General features: G+C 39.3%; 1 protein-coding gene across 1 annotated transcript; it reads left to right on the top strand.

Moving 5' to 3' along the window:
- Window positions 1-586: 586 nt before the first annotated feature.
- LOC134540046 (uncharacterized PE-PGRS family protein PE_PGRS46-like) lies at window positions 587-7212 on the top strand. The gene is made up of 3 exons (XM_063382490.1): window positions 587-634; window positions 3396-3631; window positions 4959-7212. Exons 1-3 carry the CDS (start codon window positions 626-628, stop codon window positions 5740-5742), a joined length of 1029 nt encoding a protein of 342 aa, XP_063238560.1. The 5' UTR covers window positions 587-625; the 3' UTR covers window positions 5743-7212.
- Window positions 7213-23639: the final 16427 nt, after the last annotated feature.

The raw sequence follows: 23639 nt of genomic DNA on the forward strand, positions 1-23639 counted from the left end.
ATAAAATTTATGTCCATTAACTGAGCAAGTTTTTATGAGTTAAATCATATCATACAGACAAAGCAAAAAAGTTTTCTAACTCTAGGTTTTACTTAAAAGTATTCCATATGTGATTATTTAATAAAAATTGCAGAAATACACTCAGATTGTATTAATTTCTAACATTAAATTTCAACATTACCAAATGACTTTCGTACTTCAACAGTCAGACTCTGTCAGATAATAATAAAAGTTAAATATAGTACGAATAAGAGTTCATGGATCGCAAAGCCCGTAAACGTCCATCGGAAAAGAAGGAATGGGTTCTCGTAGAAACACAAGCCCAGCGCGAGTCGCCCTGCTGTAACTAAACTCAGTTCAGGCGTTTCCTACTCGGATTCGATTGTCTTCGAAAGCGACAGGGCAAATTTCAGGCCACGCCGAGGCTGATAATCTCTCGTCCAAGGACAGAGATGATTCCCGCGGCGAAGAGAACTAGTGCAGTTATCTCTCACCCTAACTCCCCACGCCACCCACCAATACAAAGACAAATGATCCACCACGCACGCGTTATCTTGACCACTATAAATACCGTCGCCACACTGGAGCTTGTCACATCTCGCCAGCCGACTTCAACCAGAGCAACATGACTCCGGTAGGTGTCTGCATCACACAGTGGTAAAAACTTGCTGTTTCAACTTACCAAGAACACTGGTCACAAATTATCCAGTGATCTGAGTAAATTTACTACTATCATCGTAAATTTACCGACACTGACTTCGCTTCTTTGAACTTGGTATAGAAGCAAAAAATTTCAAATTAACCTTTGTTTTTAAAAACAAAAATTACCGCGATGAAGTTAATAAACGGTGTAGTTTCTACGAAGCTTCTGTTGTCTGAAATAACGAAGAACTGTTCGTTTATTGCCGTTAAATTCTTCGTTGGGAAGTCCGTAAATTTGTTGTAAATTCTAACAGAGCAGTCGGTGTTATTTTCATTTAAGACATACTCGTAATTTCATAAACGGATTAGTAATGTTACGAGAATCAGTGGTGTATAACTCGTTGATGTATACCTCGGAGCCGTACCAGTGTAAATCCAAATTAGACGGTTTTTGGATCCATTGTAGTTACGTATTTTAAAAGTTAGTTTTCTACCGAACTATTACAACGCAACTGTACCAAACAATTTTCCTAAACATTTCGTTGTACCAGACGAACATTTTTTATTAGTGGCTATTGAAATTAATTTCCTTGATTTTTGACCACATGTAAAATATGAGCGTTAATAGATAAAATAGTTCAACTTTGAAAAGAAAATTTATAATAATTTTAACTTAGAAGCCTTTAGTTCTGAGGAAATAATTTTTACATCAATTATGTTAATATAGTATTTTCATCTTAGCATAAGAGTAAAATAATATCTATTACTAGACATAATTATTTACTATTTCTATGGTTAGACGTCTGAAGGAAAAACTTTTAAGCTGTGGTGTATTTAATAAATTATAATCTTAAAATTATACGAAATGTATGAACATAATATATGAATAATGCCAGGAAAATAAGGTTTAGGTACGGGCCTTTTATAGGTCTGCATGTGGCACTGAACCAACACACTATGTGGTTGGTACATGACGAATTACTACTGCTGTTGCTGTCCTATTGCACAACCTAAAATACTCCGTTGATTGGGCTTAGCTGGATTAGTGGTACTTAAGACAAACAATCGTTGCGACATTTCTAACCGTGATCAGTACTTGTAGGAATGTCTGATCTTTGACCTATATTGCATTTTATTGCATCCTTCATCGGGCTTCGGGGAGTTACGAATGGTGATAAGACGTTTAATTCTAGAAATTTCAATCTGAATTTCCATCTGTGAGAGGTCGTGACTCCTGTGGGAGAAGGTGCCTGCAGCCAGAGGTGTCGGGGCAGTTGCCGGCTCCAGTATCCGAGCCAGGATCCAACAGGGTCACGTAAAGGGTGCCTCTCCGAATCACTATCTCCTCGTGACACCAAGAGTGTTGAACAAAGCGAGCTCTTCCTGGAAGTCCTCGTCCCTCGACATCCTCAGATGTGTGGAAAGAGGCATCAGGTGAGGCGGAAAAGCCCTATGTGCAGGCAACGGCAGAAGTTTCGGATATTTACCTGGGGGATCAGCACTGTCGGGAACTCATGCCGTCGGGTCCATAAAGGCTTTGGCTCACTGTGCAGAACCAATGGTGTAACCGGAAAGACTAGTCTAGGTGTGGCTTTTGCTGTTAATACGTAAGTAACCAGACTGTACGCTTTAAGCTCCGAGGGGCTGGCCCTACGTGCCCGAGACATCTCCTGTGTTCTGGACCATTAAAGCTGCCGCGCTATCTCACATGATAATCGACCGTACGAGCTCCACAAGTACATGAAGAATCCAGGCAGTATTGCAGGGAGACCCTTTTTGATGCTGGGAGTCCCCGCTACTAGCCCACGTCGCATGTTGAGGACTCGAACTAGCAGTTGCTGGCTCTGATCGCTTGGAGCATGCCCTGAGGTGTATTCTCCCCTCTAATGGCAAACGCAGTGAGAGGTGACCTAGCTCCGGTGCTGGCCTGGACAGCTAGTTGAGGTTGGATGCACCTTTGCCAGATCACAGGTTCTGTGGGACACAGGTAAGCCGAATGGTTAAGGGAGGGGTGGTTGGTTCGTTGATGCTGAGATTGGTTGCCTCGACCTATCATTGTAGCTCAAATGCTTCCAAGTTTTTATGAAATCACATATGCGACTCACTGACTATCTTAGCTACACAAATTCTTACTTATTTCCGGAAGAGCTAGATAATTGAAATTTTGGCATAATTAAGGGTGTTATCTTGTACTGAACGGAAAAATTTCTTTTGGTTAAAAATTTTAATATTCAACCCATCAAAAACATTTTTTTTTCAAATGGTGAACAACTTATTATTTAATTGCTGTCCTAATTCTTTGCAGATTTAGGTCGCATAAAAATAATTCGTACCAGTAGTAAAAAATGTTGACGTAAACACATACAGGGTTAATTTTGAGACTACTTTTGACGTATCTCCAGAGTTGGCTTCAGACACAGGCAATTCGGGTAATGCGAGGACCCATTTCATTTAAATTTTCCTTGGGTTTCTAATTTTCTTAAAAAAAATTAAATTAATAAAAAAATTAACAGTTAAATTGTGACTGGCATGTCTTCCTAAGTTCTTTAAAAGAGTTTATATTAAAATTTACAAAAGTTTAACTTCGGAACGTCCTTTTCTCAGGGGAGCTTTCCTTCAACCATCGCAGGCCCAAGGTAAGGGCCCTCTTAGGTAAGATATTCCGGCCAATAAAAAGTAAATGGGCAAGGGCCCTGCAAAGTTTTGAGCAAGTTCCAGTCTTTGTAATCACTGGCGTTCTTGCCTTCCCTCAGTTGGCACTGCTGGTCCTGGTCGGCGCGGCGGTCGCCGGGGGCGCCCCGGGCTCCGTCTCTGCTCCCATCGGCGGACCTGGTTTGCTCGGGATCTTGGGCCGGCTGCCAGGAGCCGAGGTCAATCCATGGATTTCCGCGGCTAACTCCAGCGCCGCAGAGCGCGCCTCATCAGGCCCCCAGGTGCTCAACCCGAAAAACGACAGCGTCAACAACGGAAAAGGCAGTTCCGCTTACGAGTGAGTATATCATGGAGGTTTTTGTTTACTGAATTGCGTGTCTGTTCTGAAGTTGAGGTCAAATGGTTATCAAATCTGCAAACTTCAAAAGTAAAAAAATTATTTTATGTTGAACATTTCGCATGGGCATTAAAAAATTTTATATGAGATAATTTAATATTCAAAGTAGGAACAGCCATGTTGAAGTATAAAATAATAATCTATATGGCATTTACGAATAAGTTTGCTTTCAAAACTTTAAATTTACTTTTCTTGCTAACTAAAAATAAAAATTTCAATAAGCTGATACCTTTTTATAATATATGTAGTTGAAAAAATCACTGCAACTACCGTAATGATATATTTTATCGCCTCTTTTTTGCATAAGTAGAGTGTGTTTAAATAATTTATTATTCATTTGCATTACCGCAACATATATTTTACTTCTAAAAAAGCCATAGAATTTTTAAATTTTGGTGTTGAAGTGCTATGATTCTTAAAACCTTTTTGGGTTCTGGGTTTATACCGTGTCGTTTGAATCACGATATACCTTGAAACTACTGCAAAAAATGATGCAGAAATGTCAGACATAACTTTACACGTGCCCTAAAACCCATGAAAATGGAAAATGTGTTAGTTACCCTGGCTACGAAATACTACAATATTGATATAATATCTACATAATTAAGAAAAGTTATTAGGTTAATATTGTTATAAAACAGAAATAACAGAAATTTAGACATCACACCGCCAAGCACCACATAACACAGAAATGTAGCAATATTCACCTCGAAAAAATAATTTTAGCCATTAAAATATAAAATTCAGTTAATAAACAATGGTTTGATTTTCATTTCAAAAACCCGAAAACTTATGTAATTAGTAAAAACAATTTCGTAGTTTCTATCTGTGATTTTTTTTAAGTAAATAAAATAATTTTTTAGTAGATTCTATATAGCCATGGGTAAAAACACGCAGATAAACATCACAATCAAATGTACATAAGTGTAATGATTTTAGTCTTTCAACATTGCATACTGATTCCTTTAATTTGCAGTTATTTGTTAAAACTACCCTCATCAGTTAATGTTTCATAAATATTTTAAGTGTCTGAACACAAATTGAAGATCAGCATAATTGTCCGAGATAGGTACTGATTATTTTGTGTGTTTTAATGTTTAACGACGATGAAGATTAAATACACAATTTTAAATGTAGATATATCTTTTTTGTAACACCATTATATCTTGGATCTATTTAAAGCACTGGCAAAAGCTGTAGTCGGTGCTAACTCGATACACGAAGGGCACTCGTGTGTTCACGAAGGAGTTTTTTGTCTGCGCCGTAGATACGCGACCGCCAGCGGCATCAGAACGGGTGAGATCGGAGTCCGGAAGCAAGCTGGCGTACCCGGAGCCGTAGCCGAAGTGGGTCACGGTTCCTACACCTACACCGTCGACGAGAACGGCTTCCAACCGCAGGGCGCCCAAGAGCCCACCCGGCCATCCATCCCGGAGGCCATCCTCAGGTCCCCGAAGCAGAATGCCACTGAGGTCTCGGCGGCCGCGCGCTACCAAGGAGTCGGCACTTCCAGAGCCACATATGGTGCGTCCAGGGCCGGTTTCCCCGGCGGATATGGTGCGTCCGAAGGCGGTATTTTAGGCGGATATGGTGGGCCCGGAGGCGGTTTCCCCGGCGGATACGGTGGGTCCGGAGGCGGTTTCCGAGGCGTATATGGTGCGTCCGAAGGCGGTATTTTCGGCGGATATGGTGGGCCCAAAGGCGGTTTCCCCGGCGGATACGGTGGGTCAGGAGGCGGTTTCGGAGGCGTATATGGTGCGTCCGAAGGCGGTATTTTCAGCGGATATGGTGGGCCCGGAGGCGGTTTCCCCGGCGGATACGGTGGGTCCGGAGGTGGTTTCGGAGGCGTATATGGTGCGTCCGAAGGCGGTATTTTCGGCGGATATGGTGGGCCCGGAGGCGGTTCCCCCGGCGGATACGGTGGGTCAGGAGGCGGTTTCGGAGGCGTATATGGTGCGTCCGAAGGCGGTATTTTCGGCGGATATGGTGGGCCCGGAGGCGGCTTCCCCGGTGGATATAGTGCGTCCGGAGCCGGTTTACCCGGAGCTTAAGGCGATCCGCTGCTTTCCTTCAAGCGGCCCGGCTTCAGCGCCAAGACCAGCTAATCTCGTACCCCAAACCTGGCAAATAAAGAAACCGACACCACATATGAAGTTGTTGTTTTTCGCAAATTAAAAGCTCAGTATTTTTTCTCTTTTCTCGCTGTCAATCGTCTCATTTATAACCTCTTTGTATGCTACACCCACATGTTCAGTGACGCGACGTCTGTCTGGTACGGCGATGGGTACAACACATTTATTGTATACTCACCCCGAAATTTGAACTGTCGCATAATACTAGCGTGATTTCGAGAAAGTTCAGGTTTTTTTTATTTTCTGCTTATCCTTTTTACTAGATAACTTCTATATATATATATATATGTGTGTGTGTATATATATATCAACTGGTAGATAAGGACAGAGATTGTTCTCATCCTGTACTCCACTCAGCTAAAACTTTCCTGGCACCTCTGCACAGACTTTGCTTGAGCGCGCGATGCTTCAGTATTTTAGTTCTGGTTGGTCGGGACGTGACAGTGTCGTTTGGAATCAAATCTCGGGCGGATAAAATTATTTCAGTAGCCTTCAATGACGAATGAAACGATCACGTTTCAACTAGTTACTATTATGTGGGTCACAATCCGTGAATTCACTGTAAGTGACCCTGATGTCCCAAAAGTCATTAGTAACGCTGTTTATTTGTACATGTAGTTTTTCTTAATTTTAAACAACAATTCCGTTGATCAAAGCATCGTATGGGAAAACTACATCTTACTAACATGTTATAATTGTATGTTACATGATATATTCGTTAGGATATTTTTTGTTGTTTTTCAAAGGTTTGGTATATTATGTTTTCCTTTTATGGAAATTAAGATAAACCATGGTCAGCGGTCTCTAAACCATCATCAGAAAACTTCGCATACTTCTTGCCTGGTGTAAGGCTCATTACTGTATTTCGCTCTGGATCTTAAAATAAACAATAAACGTTTCTGTGTAAAAAAAATTGCATTACAAAATTGCCGTTAAGTACCTGAAAAATTCGTAGAGAAAACGCATACATCAATAATTCAACCATTTCCTTAGTTTACATGTTATAAGAGTCTGAATATTCAAAGGCTTATTCGTAATGCAAAAATAGAACGGGATTAAAATCATGAAGTGCTTTGCCATTGTTTATTGAATTCCTCTTATAAATAATTCTACGGAAAATTCAAGATGATTATAACATCCAACAGAATGAATGATACTAATAAAAACTAATATTGTAAATAGCCTGTAGCAATCGAAGTCTGAATGGTTTCTGTGTTGTGTTACACAGATTTACAGTTATCTTTCATGTTTCATTGAACTAAATGTCTATTTCTTAGAATGTTTATATATTCAATTTAATTGTATATTATTATTGTCATTTTACTTATATTATAAATGTTATTGTACTATGTGTGAAATGAAATAAATATATTTACAATTTATGCTAAATATGAATTGGAATGTTATTTATGTCAATACCAAGAAAATATAACAAATCTGAATTCAGTGAGCTAAAACATTTTCCTTAATTTGTTTAATACACTTAAGCAGTGCAAGTGACTGTATAAGCTTATTATTGAATGGTAATAAAATACTTAAAAAAGAAACATAAATTATTTAATCATCTGCAGTCAGGCTGCTACAACATATTATAAATTAAATTGCTCCTCGATAAACGGCTACGTTTGAAGAACAAAGGAATACGTTTCCGTTCTTTTTGAAACGAATGGTTCCGCTTTACACAGCAAGAAATCACTCTTAACATTGTGGTTGCTGATGACGTAGGTTACTCAGGCACTTTAATTACACACAGAGAAAAATACTTACACAGTATCTGATAAATGCCCAACCCTGTAATTTTACTTCCTAAGAATATTCTGTCTTACAAATTAATGTTTTTCAAACAATATTTATTCATTCCGTCGAGTTATTTAAAGTTGTAAAACGAGTTAACTATCTAGACAGAAATAAATTATATTATTTGTCTCTAAAGTTTAGTTAATACAAAATTCGTGACTGAAACCTATTGTCTCGTAGAATTACCTTGCAATTATCAATATTTGAATCTGCTAAGGAATCTTATACGTCTTGAGTAAGCTTGGAGTTAATCAAGACATAGTGCCGCATGTATGTGGTTAAGTGTCTACACATCTACAAAAAAGATTGTGTACATTTAAAAAAATCCTTTGTGTGTCAGGAGCCAAAAAATAAATTTTGTAATACTACAAGAAGGATATTGTATATTTGTGCAATATGTTTATTGTTGCATATATAAAAAAATTTATTTCGAGGTAGTACTCAGTAGAATAAACCGATGTAATTTGGTGATATTTCACAACTATTGATAATTGGCCGTAATCTATGTTGAAAAATAATATGTTTATCAACAGTAAATCTCAATATACACTTTCGTTCGTACATTAAACCTGATAGAAAATTGATACTCTAAAACAATGAATTTGTAAATAAATTTTTATATTTACTTTTTTTATGTAATTTAGTGATACATATTGTATTTGGGGATATTATAGTCGAGGTAATTTGGTGACAAAATTTATTTTAGAAGTATAATTCTCTGAAGTAGCAAAATCATATTTATGTTACATAATATACACACAGTAACACATAAACTTCCAACTATATGTTGTTATGACATTAAAAAATATATATATAAATTTTTATAAGCTCACTATTAAATTGACATGTATAAAGCATACATGTGAAAACACAATCCAGGATTTAAATAATTAACATTGATAATTGAACATAATTACTAAAAACATTGTTATATTAATTATAAAATTCAACCCCCCCCCCCCCCCCGCCCGTAAAAGGTCATAATTATCGTCGTTGTATCAAAATGTTTATGTAGAAAGCAAATGTAAAGAATCTTTTTTACAGAAAAGTTTTAACCCAAATTTCTACATTATTTAATGGGCACAGTTGTCACACATATAATAGGTTGTGTCATCAAGTTAAGTTTGACACATCTAGTGGTATGGTACTAAACAAGGTAGTTTAACTATTTATATATTTAATGTTTTACCCTTGCGATTCTATGTTGAAAACATACCAAGCTAATTAACCTTTCAAAATTTTTAACATGATTAACAACATTAAGATTTTTAAACTCAGAAAACTTTTTTTTTTGTTAATTCCTTAACATAGTTGCATATTTAGAATTTATACTGAGTAAAAATTTTTGAAAAATATTTATTTTATGTTATATTTATTTCAGTTAAATTTCAGGTGCGTGTTAGGGATACACCTAGATGCGTCTCAGTCCGAAGCCTATACGCGTAGTGATGTTGGATATTAGCCATGCAGGGAGAGGGTCGCATTCATCGAGTGGTCTGTGCTGGGATTGGCCGGCCAAGTCTTCGATTAGCGCCTAGACTAACACTCATATATTAAGAAAAATGCTTAGTTTGAGATAAGTAAAACCATGAATGGACACAGGGAAAACCCTGGGCACAGACATGCGGGATGTGGGGGAACATGCAGGAGTATGCAGGAGACAGAGGATAGTCTGGACGTATAGTTGGACAGAGTAGGAAAGAGTCTGCCGTGCGGGGTTTTGGGAGCTTGGACTTGTGGTCGTGAAAATTTTACCAGGGACAGCTGGCTCCCCTGGTGACGAATGGCTGCACTGGCCACTCACTCCTCTGCCACTCAGCACTCCAGCGGTGGGCGTGGCGGAGCGCCCTCGAAAGGAGACGGAATCTTCTCGAACTCCCGAACGAGAAAGGCGCTTTTCTCATGGATGAACCCCGCATTACTTATCTTTCTTTCATTCCCTACTTTTCTCACCGCGAAAAGCGACGAAAACACGTCTGTGGTCATCACAGCGCACCGGGCATGCATATGAAGCGGGCCCAGTAAGAGGAGGGAGGGGGTAGCTTTCGAACTGGATCGTTACCTCAACTCGCCGTCTCTGGCCTTCTACTCAAATGTCATTCCCCCCATCCATACTAGCGGGTGACGGCGCGATTTACTCACTGCCAAATCGGCGCAGCGACCTTCTTTTCTTCCGCGCGGACACTTTGTTCGTGTCATCCTGGAATTCTTCGTCGGCGTCACGTAGTCAGAGGTCACTACGGACGGCCACATGTGACTAACGACAGTGAAGGGAAGTTGGGGAAGGAATTAAACCTATTGTAGGGATCCTTCCCTGAATCCGTCTGGAATGGCTTCCATAGTCCTAGGATACTCTTAAATAGGAACCAGGATGGCTTGACGAGGATACACACCTTCGTTACTCCTGAATAAGTCAGATGTTACACATTTACACTATCTCTCTCATTGTGTCATTTAAGAACTATATCTAGGGGGTGTGTATTTTTCGCGAAAAAAAAATTAATAAAAATTTGTTGTCTCATTACACTGCAACTATGTATGTCTGTGCTAGCATGAAGTTATATCTCCACGGCAATTGCCACATTACACAAATTCTTTCGTACACTCACGAACCATGCCTTCGTGTAACTTGAAGATATTTTTTTAATTAAAAATACAAGTATTAATAGCACAACATAAAGACAATCAGAGTAGTATATAATAGTTCCTCCGGCGCCTGGCTTCTGGCTGTGAAGCCGAGAGCCGGTCTGCCATCTTGGATTTTGACGCCACGGCGGCCATTTTTGACTCAAAAATTCCTCAAAAATGACTCAAAATGACTCAAAAATTCCCGTTTTGAGGAAAAATTTCCCGTTTTATTCCTTAAAAATCCCAGCAGCTAGAAATGTCCATATGTAGGCTTAAGCATCCATGTCTACAGCCTTTGATAAGCCTCTGACGTCATCATGGATTATGACGTTACCGCTGCAATTATAATAGTTCCTCCGGTGCCTGGCGCCGGCGAGTGGAGCCAGAGTCGGGGTCCGCCATCTCGGATTGTGACGTCACTGTGGCCATCTTGGATGGTTGTGACCTTCACCTTTGACCTAGACCTTGACCCCGGCGCCCATTTTGGATCCGCCATCTTGGATCCGCCATTTTGTATGACTTCATAGTGTTTTCTCGAACATTACGGCATTGTGTGTTCCGCCATGTTGGTTGATGACGTCACCGTTGCAATTTCCGTTACACCCGCAATCTTTAAAATCTTTATTTATTATCTGATTTTAATGAAAAAAAATTAAAAATTATAAAAAAATTTAATTAATAAAATTTGAGTAAAAAATAATAAAAAAACATATATTTACGACACGGAGATCGAAGTCCTCGGTTCGAACCCGACGAGTGCAAAAAAAATTTAAAATGGTGACAGGCTCCTTCCTCAATGGTGGCTGCAGGCAGACTGACTCCCACCACTTTTTTTCAAAGCATATATATCGTCACCTAGTATGACGTCATGTCCGCCATCTTGTCTTCGTTGCTGGAAGCCATCATAATTGTATCGTCGGCGAGAGTGCGCTGATGATATATTATTTTAATTCTTACCCGCTAGAGTGCAGTAATTAATTATTGCTGTGAGAACCGCCATCTTGAAATTTAGGCGCCATCTTGGAAATCCGTAATTATTTAGCTAGAAATTCAGGAAAAGTTCCAATATTCAATAAATAAATCACTCATTATTTACATATTGATTCGATCGATTCCCGTCCTCGGTTCGATACCCGATCGATGCAATAATTTTTAATTTTATGTAAAAAATAATAATTTCAATCAACCATGTTCAACATTCGTAAAGAGACTCTAAATCCTCTACTACAATCATCCTATCAGACATCAACACCACCATATTGGAAATTCGTAATTTTAATGCTAGAGATTCGGGAAAAAGTTCAAAATTCATTAAATAAATTTGTAATCTATATAATGATTGATTATATCGACTAAGGTCCTTGGTTCGATCCCTGGCCGATACAAAATAACTTTAATATTTTAAAAAAGTACCACAAAAGTGTAAGGTTCGAGAAAATAAAAACACCACAAAATCTATTAAAAAATTTTAATACATTAATTCTACACTACTACAAGTACAAAAAAAATACACAGACAAATTACTACAGTTTTGTGGATTCCTTGATTCAAACAGTCTTCCTGTTGTATGGACCAAGTCTGTTACATGTTCGTAAATGTCTATTCAGTTTATCAGGTCGACATATTGGTACACCACAATTTTCACACAAAGACGAATTATCGACTTCATTAAAAGGACAGTGATAAATTTCGTGTCGTTGTGCACTTTGAATATTTGCCAATGTTTTGTTACAAAATATACAGCTTGATTCCGATGAATGTACAGCCAGTCTATCACAATTCCTGGTGCCGTTTTAATCTTCCATATTGTACAAACTTCCCTAAACACCTGTTGCACTGATATTTAATGCTTTCAGAGTAATTACTACAATTGTGTATTACATAATCCCGTAATTTCAAGTTTTTGATGTTCTCACAGTACGTGCAGTCGGATGATGGAACACCGCTGGATGCTCCTTCCTTCATCAATGACATTGGAACTGTTGACAACCATTGTAACACTGCTGACATGTTAACTTCTGAAGCCGTTGAGGTCTGCTCTGCAGAATATGTTGCACGCGTCGAAATCTCCTGCTGTGCTGAAAGAGCAGGTGTAGCTGTAGACATCGTTGTCATCGTGCTCTGCACTGATGATGGTAGACGTTCGATCCAGGTTGGTCTAGATAGTGGTAATGATGCCATCGAGTTATCAAGAATAGCTAGATACCGGTCTATTATGTTATACAAGTCTAACTATCCGATCCGTTCATCACCACAGTCAGATACGGACTGAAGTTCATATCACCAGGGTCTCACTTATATAGTCTCATCAGCTGGTGCAACACATGAGTCAAATCAATAACCATGTTTATTATACTCGCACTTAACTTTCTCGGAGAATTTTTTATAATGATGATGTAAGGTATCGAGAAGTGAAATTAGTTTATTACATTTTATACACTGAAACATTATTATTTGAGCATTATTCTGACAGCTGCTTCTTTCATGTCGGTGCGCATTTGTAGGTTTAGTAAAAGATGCGCCACAATATTTGCATTGATGCGCTGTACGCTCTTCATTAATTGAAGTCTGGAATGCAGATGATGAAACTTCAGCTGATGGTGGTATCACATCTAGTGAAATCTCCTCCAATGTTGACGTCGTCGACGTTGCCAACGGGATCTGCACCTTCTCCGTCGTAGCTGTCGTAAAGGTTCCCGTAGACGATGGTAAACAGTCTATTCCGGTCGACATAACTAAACCTCACGAAACTACCTGAAGAGAGCAGGTCCGTACTGCACCGTGGTCACAGGTGAACTGCGGGTCCAGTCGTCTGAACCTCGCTTATATACCCGCGGTCTACTGGTATACTACATGAGTCAAAATATTGTCTGTATTTAAAATCATTTTTTATTAGGTACCTAAAAATTATAGAAATAAAAACACACACAAGTTTTACACATTTATTTATAAAACATACACAAATACACATTATGTTAAGGAATCAAGCATTTTAACAAGCAAAGTCTTTAATGACGCACGCACTGTAACATCGACTCCGGTTCCAACTGGTTCGCAGGCCACGGGATCAGGAACACAGGTTTCCAGCTGGTCAACTTCTGCGACGTCGACAACTCCGACAAGACATGATCGATGACGTCTGTGACCACGTCTACGCCTGGGCTTTGGCTCAGTGCCAGTTGGTACAGATTCACTGCCTGAACTGTGACGACGAGACGCACACCGTTTGGATGTCTGCGTAGAAGCATCACAGGTCGCAACAGGTTGCAACACGTACATGTTTGGTGTTGCACATGCAGACGAGGCGACTACCTCAGCGATGCTAGCAGGAAGGATTGTGTGTGGTCTCATGTGATAGATGGCACAGTTTCCAGGTTCGCAACAATCTACCAGCTGCTGGGTCGGTTCGTAGGACACAGGAAAGTGCGCAAACCGCCCATGCTGAGCGCCTCCATCACAGGTTTCTGTATATGTACGTAGATACCCGGAATCCTAGTAGTGTACTCGATAATGCTGAAGCTAGGTCTTGCGCTCATGTACACGTTAGCAGGATGAAATGTAAACATCTTCTTGCAGGTCGAACGACAACTGAAGGCACGTACGTATGTATGCCATTTATATATGCAGGCTCCTACTAACATTGTGTGTGCCATTTCTGCATCAACTGCGAGTTTGTACAGGCAAAGACATGTTCAAACTTGTCAAGTGGCTGCACGTCGTATATTGCACTAAGCTTGCGCAGGGAAGGACAGCCGTAGTCGGTCTGTAGGTCAACAACTTCAACAGGTGCATCACACAACTTGCTCAGCCATTTCTTCTGTTCAGGTCCGGCGACGTAGATTATTTCGTTTTCAACTAGTAAATCTGAAATAGGGTTTTTCACTTGGTGGTACGGAATTTTTCCTTCGTCCCACTCTAGCCCGTGATAATATTTACATAGCCATTCATTCGACTCCTGCATTGAGCTGTCTTCCGGTCTGAAGCCCGACGATGATGTATCTTGTTTTTTCCGTAGCGAAGCTGGACTTTACTATCCAATTGATACGCTGACTATGAGGCAAGCCAGGATAAGTTTCCAGGCTCCAGGATCGGAATGGCACATCGAAGTTCTTGCCATTTTCTATGTTCTTCAACATCTTTACTCGTTCAACGGTGCTCACTTGGATGTGGGGCAGCATCCTTTCGATAGACTGTAGTGTTAGCGAGACATCTTGAGGGATTTCTGCAGCGGCGACAATTGCATTAATGTGTGTGTTGGCTAGAAGCAGTACGAGCTCTTGTTTCGAATTAATGATTATATGCTTGTAGTCCTCAGCGAAACCAAGAAGCATGGACAGAAGAACACAAATTCGAACTTCCCTTCGGCATAAACCGGAAGCTTATATTCATTCTCGAGAGCCCAACCGGCCATCTTTGCAGCAGACAGTTCATTTGGCGTGAGCGAAAGGTAATTTTTCATAGCAGATGTTATGCCTACATCTCTCGTCTGGTCTACCTCGACACCATTGAGTACATATGTAATGCGCTCGATTAGGTGAAGAATACCATTGCAGGATATTGACGTCGTTGTCGGGTGCGTACCATCCGATTTTGTCAGCGTGTCTCTGTAAAAATATCTTGGTGCTGTACAGCAATGCGTACTTTCGATGGTAGTGCGTACGGTCCGAGCAGGAAAGGCTGGTACTCGTGCAATTACATTTTCATAATGCTGTCATCAAAAATGACCGGATCTTTCACGTTGAGGATTTCGTCTTCCATATTTATTCGGCACTTGTCCAATACTAAGAAGATACTTTATGTTGTCAGGTGTTAAGGCACCGATGTCTGGTAGAGAACTGTTCTTATTCACGACAATACGATTTCTTTTATAATTGTTCGGTGTTACGAACTTTATGCCCATCGCTTCAAGTGCAGACGTAATGTAATTTCTTAGTCTTGAAAATTCACCAATCGTCCGCGCTGGTCAACGATTCTGACGACGACTTCGTGTGCACACTTCACGACGACTGGAACATAAATGACACTTTGCGGTACTTCTACCAGTTTATATCCTGGCGGGACCATCGGCGAAAACTCGTGCAGCATGTTGTTTAGTCTTCCGTTGAGATACGTTCCACTTGCCAAATTACAGTTTATTCTTATGACATTCACAGGCAAAATGTTTACTGCGCGCGTAGATTCTTACGTTCTTCCTGTATCATACACCTTTGATTCGAATCCGAGCATCGTACCTATGGTCCCAGGTTTCGTAAAATCGACATTTTCACTGCATGTTAGAATGCTTTTTTGAGTGTTTGGATTTCCACGCAGTTGAAAGTCTACATCCTGTGGTATCATATCCCTGATGTAATTTGCAATGTCATCAATTTCGTAAGAGCCAACAGGTAACCGTATTTCATTAGCGGTCCCATCGCTTTTCAGGAAGCACATCTTGCAGTTTTCCTCGTCGATATTAGGTATGGCATTATATGTTTGAAAATCTACGAGTCCGATACACCATTCTCCGTCTAAATCCAGAGGCGGGAAATGTACCGCGTGCACTCAGATGTGTGACCTGTCAATGTAAGTGTTATTGACATGACTAATAAATTATCATCACTGCACAACCTTTAAGTAGCAATTTTTATTTGTCAGCTAATTTTTGTTTGTTAAAAAGCGAAGACACAAGTGTCCGCAGTTTGTTTGATTAGGCCTCTTTTCCGTTTCGTAACTGTAAAACATCATCGTGGACCGGCCCAGGTAATGTCGCAGTTCTGGCGGAGGGCGTAAATTACCGAAACTATCGTAGTTTTCGGCCATTTTTCCCGTCTTTACATAAGCCACCCAGTGCGTGCTGCGACCCGCCGACGTGTCTAAATTAATTATGGTGCGTTCGTACGTTTTTTGCTTGCTGGGCAAAGTGTCTCGCATAAACACGCCGCGGAAATTTGGTATTTTAGGTTTTCGAGCATATTTGAACAAATCTATATTGGTGAGCGGACATTTCGGCAAAGAACTTAGGATTTTTTCATTCGTTTCTTTCTCATGCCTCGACCTGATTTGTGAGGTTGCAAGTAGAGTCCTGCGCCGTTTTTTTTTGTTTTTTTTTACCCATGGCAATGGCTTCCATGTTGGCATTGTGTCGCTGTGTTTCTTTTAACTGCTTGCGCTCATTCTTCGAAGTATTGACTGCCCGCACTATACAGCTCGTTGCACCGATGAGGCCGCCGAGAGCACCCAATGCACGCAAAAGCAAAGGAAGAAATACTCCTATAATCTTCTTGTCGAGAGTCTGTAATTTTTGCTTGGCTTTTTGCACGCCTGCACCAGTCTTGCGTTTGGTCTTGCGTGAGTTAGTCTTTGACTTGATGGAGCTGGCTCGACGAGCACCCAGTCCTAATTTCGTCTTTGCCTTCATGATTTTGGAAACGCCCCACGCTGCGATTTTCTCTCCTAGTCCCGCGTTCGACGATTTACTTATATCTTCGGCTTCCTGTGCCAATATCTCGTCGGCCCGGTGTCTGGATTCCAGATCCTTGCTGAGCGAGTAGGCGATATCGTGCTCCTTGCACTTTTCGTCGAAAGAATTAATTCCCACGTCACCGCGAGCTAACCTTTTCGCTAGTTTAGTCCCGGGGCCGCAGAATCTGTAGCCGGGAATGTGTAGCTCGAATGGTAGATTGTTTATCAGCGAGTTCACGAGTCCTGCACCGATGAGTTTTTTGTTCTTACCTCTTCGAGTCATTACATGCAACTGACCAGAAAGTATAAATGTGTTTGATTTTATACAATTACTTTAGTACAATGCATGTCGTCAAGCAAGAAGTGTGTTTGCCCGTGTTCATTACGCAAGACGATGTATTTATTGCGCTTGAATCACGACATGGCTTACTGTTGCCTTCTGCCATAAGTTGCATCATAGCAGGACCGTCAAACTGTGGCAAGACGTGTTTTTACTGAGTTTACTGGAGGAGCCAAACGGTCTTCGGTTCGAGAACGTTTACTTGTATTCCAAGTCGTTGCAACAGCCAAAGTACCAGCGCTTGGCTGTCGTTCTACGCTCGGTGGATGGTCTGGAGTATTTTCCGTTTAGCTATAATACCGATGTTGTACCTCCAAACGAAGCAAAGCCTAATTCCGTGTTTGTTTTCGACGATGTAATGTGCGAGACACAAGGCATAATACAAGAGTACTTTTCCATGGGCAGACACGCCAAGGTAGACTGCGTATACCTGTGTCAGACCTACAGTCGTATTCCAAAATATCTCCTACGAGACAACGCAAATGTCATGGTTTTGTTTCGCATGGACGAACTTAATTTACGCCACGCTTATGATGATCATGTAAACACCGACATGACATTCCAGGAATTCAAAGACATGTGCTCCTTGTGTTGGAAAGAAGAACATGGATTTATAGTCATAGTCAAAGACTGGCCTCTATATAAGGGCAGGTACAGACGAGGTTTCGACCAGTTTATTGCCAAACATGAGTTATAGCATTTCGAAATTCGGTCGTAGCAGTCGAGACTTACGTACTGCTCTCAAGTCTCATGACGGCGATATCCGCAAATACATTTCGCTACTGGCTCAAAAAGTAGACAGTGTGAAAAAGGAATTACTAGAGTATCTCGTTGCCATCGACCAGCATGTGGAAACCTCGGATTCTCGCATTCGCGACATGATCAAAGTATCGAATGCACAAAGACGTGACGATCTGAGGACTTTTCACAGTAGTCTGAAAGCATATCTATCTCACTTGTCAACAAATTAAGTTAAGATTTGGCCAAACACAAGAAAGAAGTTTCTGCGAACGATTGAAAAAGTATAAAAAGAGGTCTTGCAATAAGTTTTCAGCCAGTACAATGTCGGACCTGGCCAGTGACCTTCATCGAGCTATACAGTCTGTTCGTGAAAAATATTTACTTGCTAGACGAACCAGTCTTGCACGTGAGATGGCAAATTAGGAGATATTTAAACCAATCACTAGTCGCCTCGACGAACTTAAAAACAAGGAAGAACCAGCCATCATTATGAAGACAGAAGTTGAAGATGAATTGCCGACTGTAAAGAAGAGAAAGTATGAACCAGATCGAGAAGAAGAGGACTTAACAAGTACAGAGTCTATGCACAAGAAGAAAATACCGAAAAAGGGACATCAATTTAATGCAATGGTCCGACCATACCTGATATCGTTTACGAGCCGGAGTAATGACACGACCTACGGAGTGTACAGAAAACATAATAAATGGTTCCTCGGTGCTAAAGAAATAGACTTTCTACCAGGAAATATCGTGCGCGTAGCAGAGTTCAAAACGCGCGGGACTCCGTGTCTGTACGAACTGCTGTTTCGCAGGGAGCCTAAAGGATATTCTCACAAAGACTTACAAGAGTACAAAAAACTGCTAGAGCTAACCAATGCACATTTTCGCGATAACGATCCAGATAGTGGTGTATATAAAGACGAATATCATGAAAAAATTGACATTCTCGCTAATCTCTTCAGTGAACTAACAATACGTGGCGAAGGTTTAAAAAAGCTAGAAAGTGGTCAGATATTTGACTATGTATATTGGGACGACGCCAATGAATTAGTTGATCGTCTTAGAATTTTACATGCTTCGATTAGTGTAGGAAACTATTCGCACATCAACGAAATAGTCACCATACTTGAAGATTTGAGGGAAGCCGGCTACATACAATGAGTCGAACCAGAATCGCTCGCGAATTTCATGTTCCTGCTAGACGAAAATACCTTCGTCGCAAAGTCATAGTTCGTGGAATTGATGATTTATTCCAGGCGGACCTTGTTGAGATGATACCGTATTCCCGATTGAATAAAGGTTTCAAGTACATGTTGACAGTCATCGATGTTTATAGCAAGTTCGCTTGGGCGAGACCTGTAAAATCAAAGACTGCAACTGACGCAGCCAAGGCCATGAACAATATTTTGCGTGATGGACGTGTACCATCGCACCTGCAAACGGACCTCGGGAAAGAATTCTACAATGCAACCTTCAAGGCTTTGATGAAGAAGTATGGCATCAAACACTACTCTACATTTAGTAACGTCAAAGCCTCTATTGACGAAAGGTTTAACAGAACTTTGCGTTCCAAGATGTGGCTGCAGTTCACGGCTAACGGAAATTACAAGTGGCTTGACATCTTGCCGAAACTAATAAGCGAGTATAATTCCACGGTGCATTCTACCACGAAACTCAAGCCGAAGGACGTAAAGGACAATCGACTGCTTCGAACTGTGTACTCCAAGACGAAGAAGAAAGATCCACGAAAGCGTAAAGCTAACGTCGGTGACATTGTGCGAATCTCCAAGCAGAAAGGTATCTTTGAGAAAGGTTTACTGCGAACTTGAGTCCTGAACTTTTCCGTGTGACACATGTTCGTGAATCAGAGCCTAGGACCTACTACCTCGAAGATTTGGACCACAATCCTATCCATGGCGGCTTCTATGCCGAAGAGATTTAGTCTACGTTGTATCCCGATACGTACTTGGTGGAGAAGATTATAAAACGAAGAAATGGACTGTCCTACATCAAGTGGTGGGGCTTTCCACCTCGCTTTAATTCGTGGGTGGCTGATGCGGAATCGAGAAATCCACAAAACTTTAGTAATTTGTCTGTGTTTTTTGTACTTGTAGTAGTGTAGTATGTATGTAATAAAAGTTTATAATACAACTTGTGGTGTTTTTATTTTCTCGAACCTTACACTTTAGTGGTACTTTTTTAAAATATTAAAGTTGTTTTGTATCGGCCAGGGATCTAACCAAGGACCTTAGTCGATCTAATAAATCATTATATAGATTACAAATTTATTTAATGAATTTTGAACTTTTTCCCGAATCTCTAGCATTAAAATTACGAATTTCCAATATGGTGGTGTTGATGTCTGATAGGATGATGGTAGTAGTGGATTTAGATTATCTTTACGAATGTTGAACATGGTATTATTGAAATTATTATTTTTTACATAAAATTAAACATTATTGCATCGATCGGGTTTCGAACCGACGACGGGAATCGATCGAATCAATATGTAAATTAATGAGTGATTTATTTAATGAATTTGGGAACTTTTCCCGATTTTCTAACATAAAAATTACGGATTTTCAAGATGGCGTCCAAATTTCAAATGGCGGGGGCACCTCGGTAATAAATGTTTACTGCACTCTAGCAGGTAAGAATTAAACTAATATGTCATCAGCGCACTCTCGCCGACGATACAATTATGATGGCTTCTAGCAACCAAGACAAGATGGCGGACATGACGTCATACTAGGTGACGATATATATGCTTTGAAAAAAAGTGGAGGGAGTCCGAGCTCCGTGTCGTAAATATATGTTTTTTTCTTATTATTTTTTACTCAAATTTTATTAATTAAATTTTTTTATAATTTTTAATTTTTTTTCATTTAAATCGGATAATAAATAAAGATTTTAAAGATTGCGGGTGTAACGGAAATTGCAACGGTGACGTCATCATCCAACATGGCGGAACACACAATGCCGGAATGTTCGAGAAAAAACAATGACGTCATACAAAATGGCGGATCCAAGATGGCGGATCCAAAATGAGCACCGGGGTTAAGGTGAAGGTCAAAGGTCAAGTTCACAATCATCCAAGATGGCCACAGTGACGTCACAATCCGATTTGGCGGACCCCGGCTCTGGCTCCACTCGCCGACGCCAGGCGCCGGAGGTACTATTATAATTGTAGCGGTGACGTCATAATCCATGATGACGTCAGAGGCTTATCAGAGGCTGTAGACATGGATGCTTAAGCCTACATATGATCTTTTCTAGCTGTTGGGATTTTTAAGGAATAAAACGGGAAATTTTCCCACGAAATTGGAATTTTTCCCTCGAAAATGGGAAATTTTTCCTCAAAACGGGAATTTTTGAGTCATTTTGAGTGATTTATTAGGAATTTTTGAGCCAAAAATGGCCACCGTTGCTTCAAAATCCAAGATGGCGGACCGGCTCTCGGTACCACAGCCAGAAGCCAGGCGCCGGAGGAACTATTATATACTACCTATCAGTATCGAAACAAATACTCATAAACCATTAAAAATCAGATAAATATTGATCTGAAAGTTTTTTAGGTCATAAATGTTTGTCAGTAATGAGGCAAGCTGTATGCGCGCGCAGTATGGTGACTTCCGCGTTACGGCACACGCGAACTTTCAAATGTTAATTATAAATGAAGTTAAAAAAAATATGTAGTTACACAGAGGCAAGTATTCGGGCGTGTACAAAAGAAGTAGTGAAAAGATGAATTTCAGTGTTTATTAGTATATACTAAAATGAAATCTTAATAATTAATAACATACTAGGTGCTTTCCGGACATAGTTTCAAAGACAGGATAATTCCATCAGGTTATTCTGTTAAAAAAATTAGACATAATCAGCCTAAAGTTCACTGTTGTGTAGATGTTACCATGTGAACAACTTATTTAGGATTTTTTTTATTTTTTTATTTATTATTATTATTTGAGTGCCTACCAACAGTCAAAGCCTTTAACAGGTAGGCACTTAACAAATATTACATAAAGAAACAACAATAACATACACAAAACACAATGATAAACACAGCAATAAAAATGGGACAACACAAACATAAACACATGACAAAGGACCCTTATAAGATTAAGTAGCTAAATTTGTCAAATTTAAATTAGTTCTTATCAATGAAATAACAATAAAACATTATTTACATCAGAAGTTATCTTAACTGCAAGAAAATTCAAAATTCAAAATATCTTTCATAGAGAATTTTGCCCTTTGGAAAGGGTCTAAATCTTTCAAAATATCATTACAATTATCAGTACACCGTTTTGATAGCTCATTTTTTATGTGATATGTTCGAAAGGGTCGCATTGTTCTATGATTGAATGAAGGAACTCGAAGACCAATTTTGTTTAATATTTCAGTGCTGTGGTAAACATTTATAAAACAATTTATTATAAAAACAGTATCAGAAACTTTCCTTCTAAACTGCAGTGTATGCGTGTTCAGGGTTTCAAGGGTTAGATCGTAGTTAAAATTCTCTGAATTATCATCTATTAAATGTTTGTTATAAATGTATCTGAACAATTTCTTTTGTATATTTTCAAGTCTATTTGAGTCAGTGGTAGTTATAGAGTTCCAGATGACAGAGCCATACTCTAATCTCGATCTTACTAAGGTAAAATAAAGACTAATTACATAATCAAGAGAGCTAGCCAAATAAGTTAAATATTTTATAAGCCCAATTATTTTGTTTGCACTTGCAATTAAATTATCCACGTGGTGATGAAAGTAAAATTTTGAATCTAAGAGAATACCTAGATCACGCATACAATAAGTTCTCTGTATCATGTTGTTGTTTATTACATAGTTAAAATTTTCTGTATATGTTTTCCTAGAATATGATATTATTTTAATCTTCTTAAGATTTAATTTCATTCCGTTAGTTTGACACCACTTAGTTACATTATTTATATCTTCTTGCAACAATAAACAATCACTTGGTGTTCTAATGGTACTATATATTTTTAGATCATCCGCATAGAGCAAAGCTCTCGAATGCTGAATAACATTAACTATGTCGTTTATAAAAATTACAAATAAGTAATGTGATAAGGTTCCACCCTGAGGAACACCAGACGGTGCATTAAAAGATGAAGATAAAGTGCTACAAATACGAACAGCAAAGGATCTTTCATTTAGATAGTTACAGAACCAATTAGTGTAGGAGGCATTCAAATTAAAACTAGTTAATTTATCTACAATTAGAGAGTGCTTGCATGTATCAAATGCTTTACTTAAATCGAAATATATAGCATCCAATTGTTTGCGGGATAAAATTTCGCTGTACGTATAATTAACAAACGCAAATAAATTTGTGATCGTAGTTTTAACAGGTACAAAACCGTGTTGACTATCCGCTATTAAATGGGATGTATGAAACAATGAAACGAAATCACTTACTTTGAAATATACTACCTATACATTACCTTTAGGCTGCTTATTCTCAGGTAAACAAAAAAATTTGAATACATTAAAATGTTAAAAAAAAAGTTGTTTAAAACGTTTTAAAAACCTTTTTTGAGATAAGTTGTCTCATGGACACCCCTTACGAATTAAAAAAAAAATAATTCTAATTTAATTCAAACTTTGAAAAAGTTATATAATCTTAATTTAAAAAATCATTAATTAATTGTGAGAAAATAATAAATCTTATGTCCATTAACTAGGCCAGTTTTTTGAGTTAAATCATATCGTACAGACAAAGCAAAAATGTTTTCTAACTCTAAATTGGACTCAAAAGCATTCCATATGTGATTATTTGATAAAAATTGCAGAAATACACTTAGATTGTATACATTTGCTAACATTAAGTTTAAACATAACCTAA

The sequence above is a fragment of the Bacillus rossius genome, chromosome 16 (assembly GCF_032445375.1).
Source record: "Bacillus rossius redtenbacheri isolate Brsri chromosome 16, Brsri_v3, whole genome shotgun sequence".
Lineage (NCBI taxonomy): Eukaryota > Metazoa > Arthropoda > Insecta > Phasmatodea > Bacillidae > Bacillus > Bacillus rossius.

Bases quoted from the DNA above. Each gene is read 5' to 3' on its own strand.
- LOC134540046 (XM_063382490.1), top strand. The intron at 3,632-4,958 runs GTGAGTATATCA...TCTGCGCCGTAG, and splicing joins AAAGGCAGTTCCGCTTACGA to ATACGCGACCGCCAGCGGCA.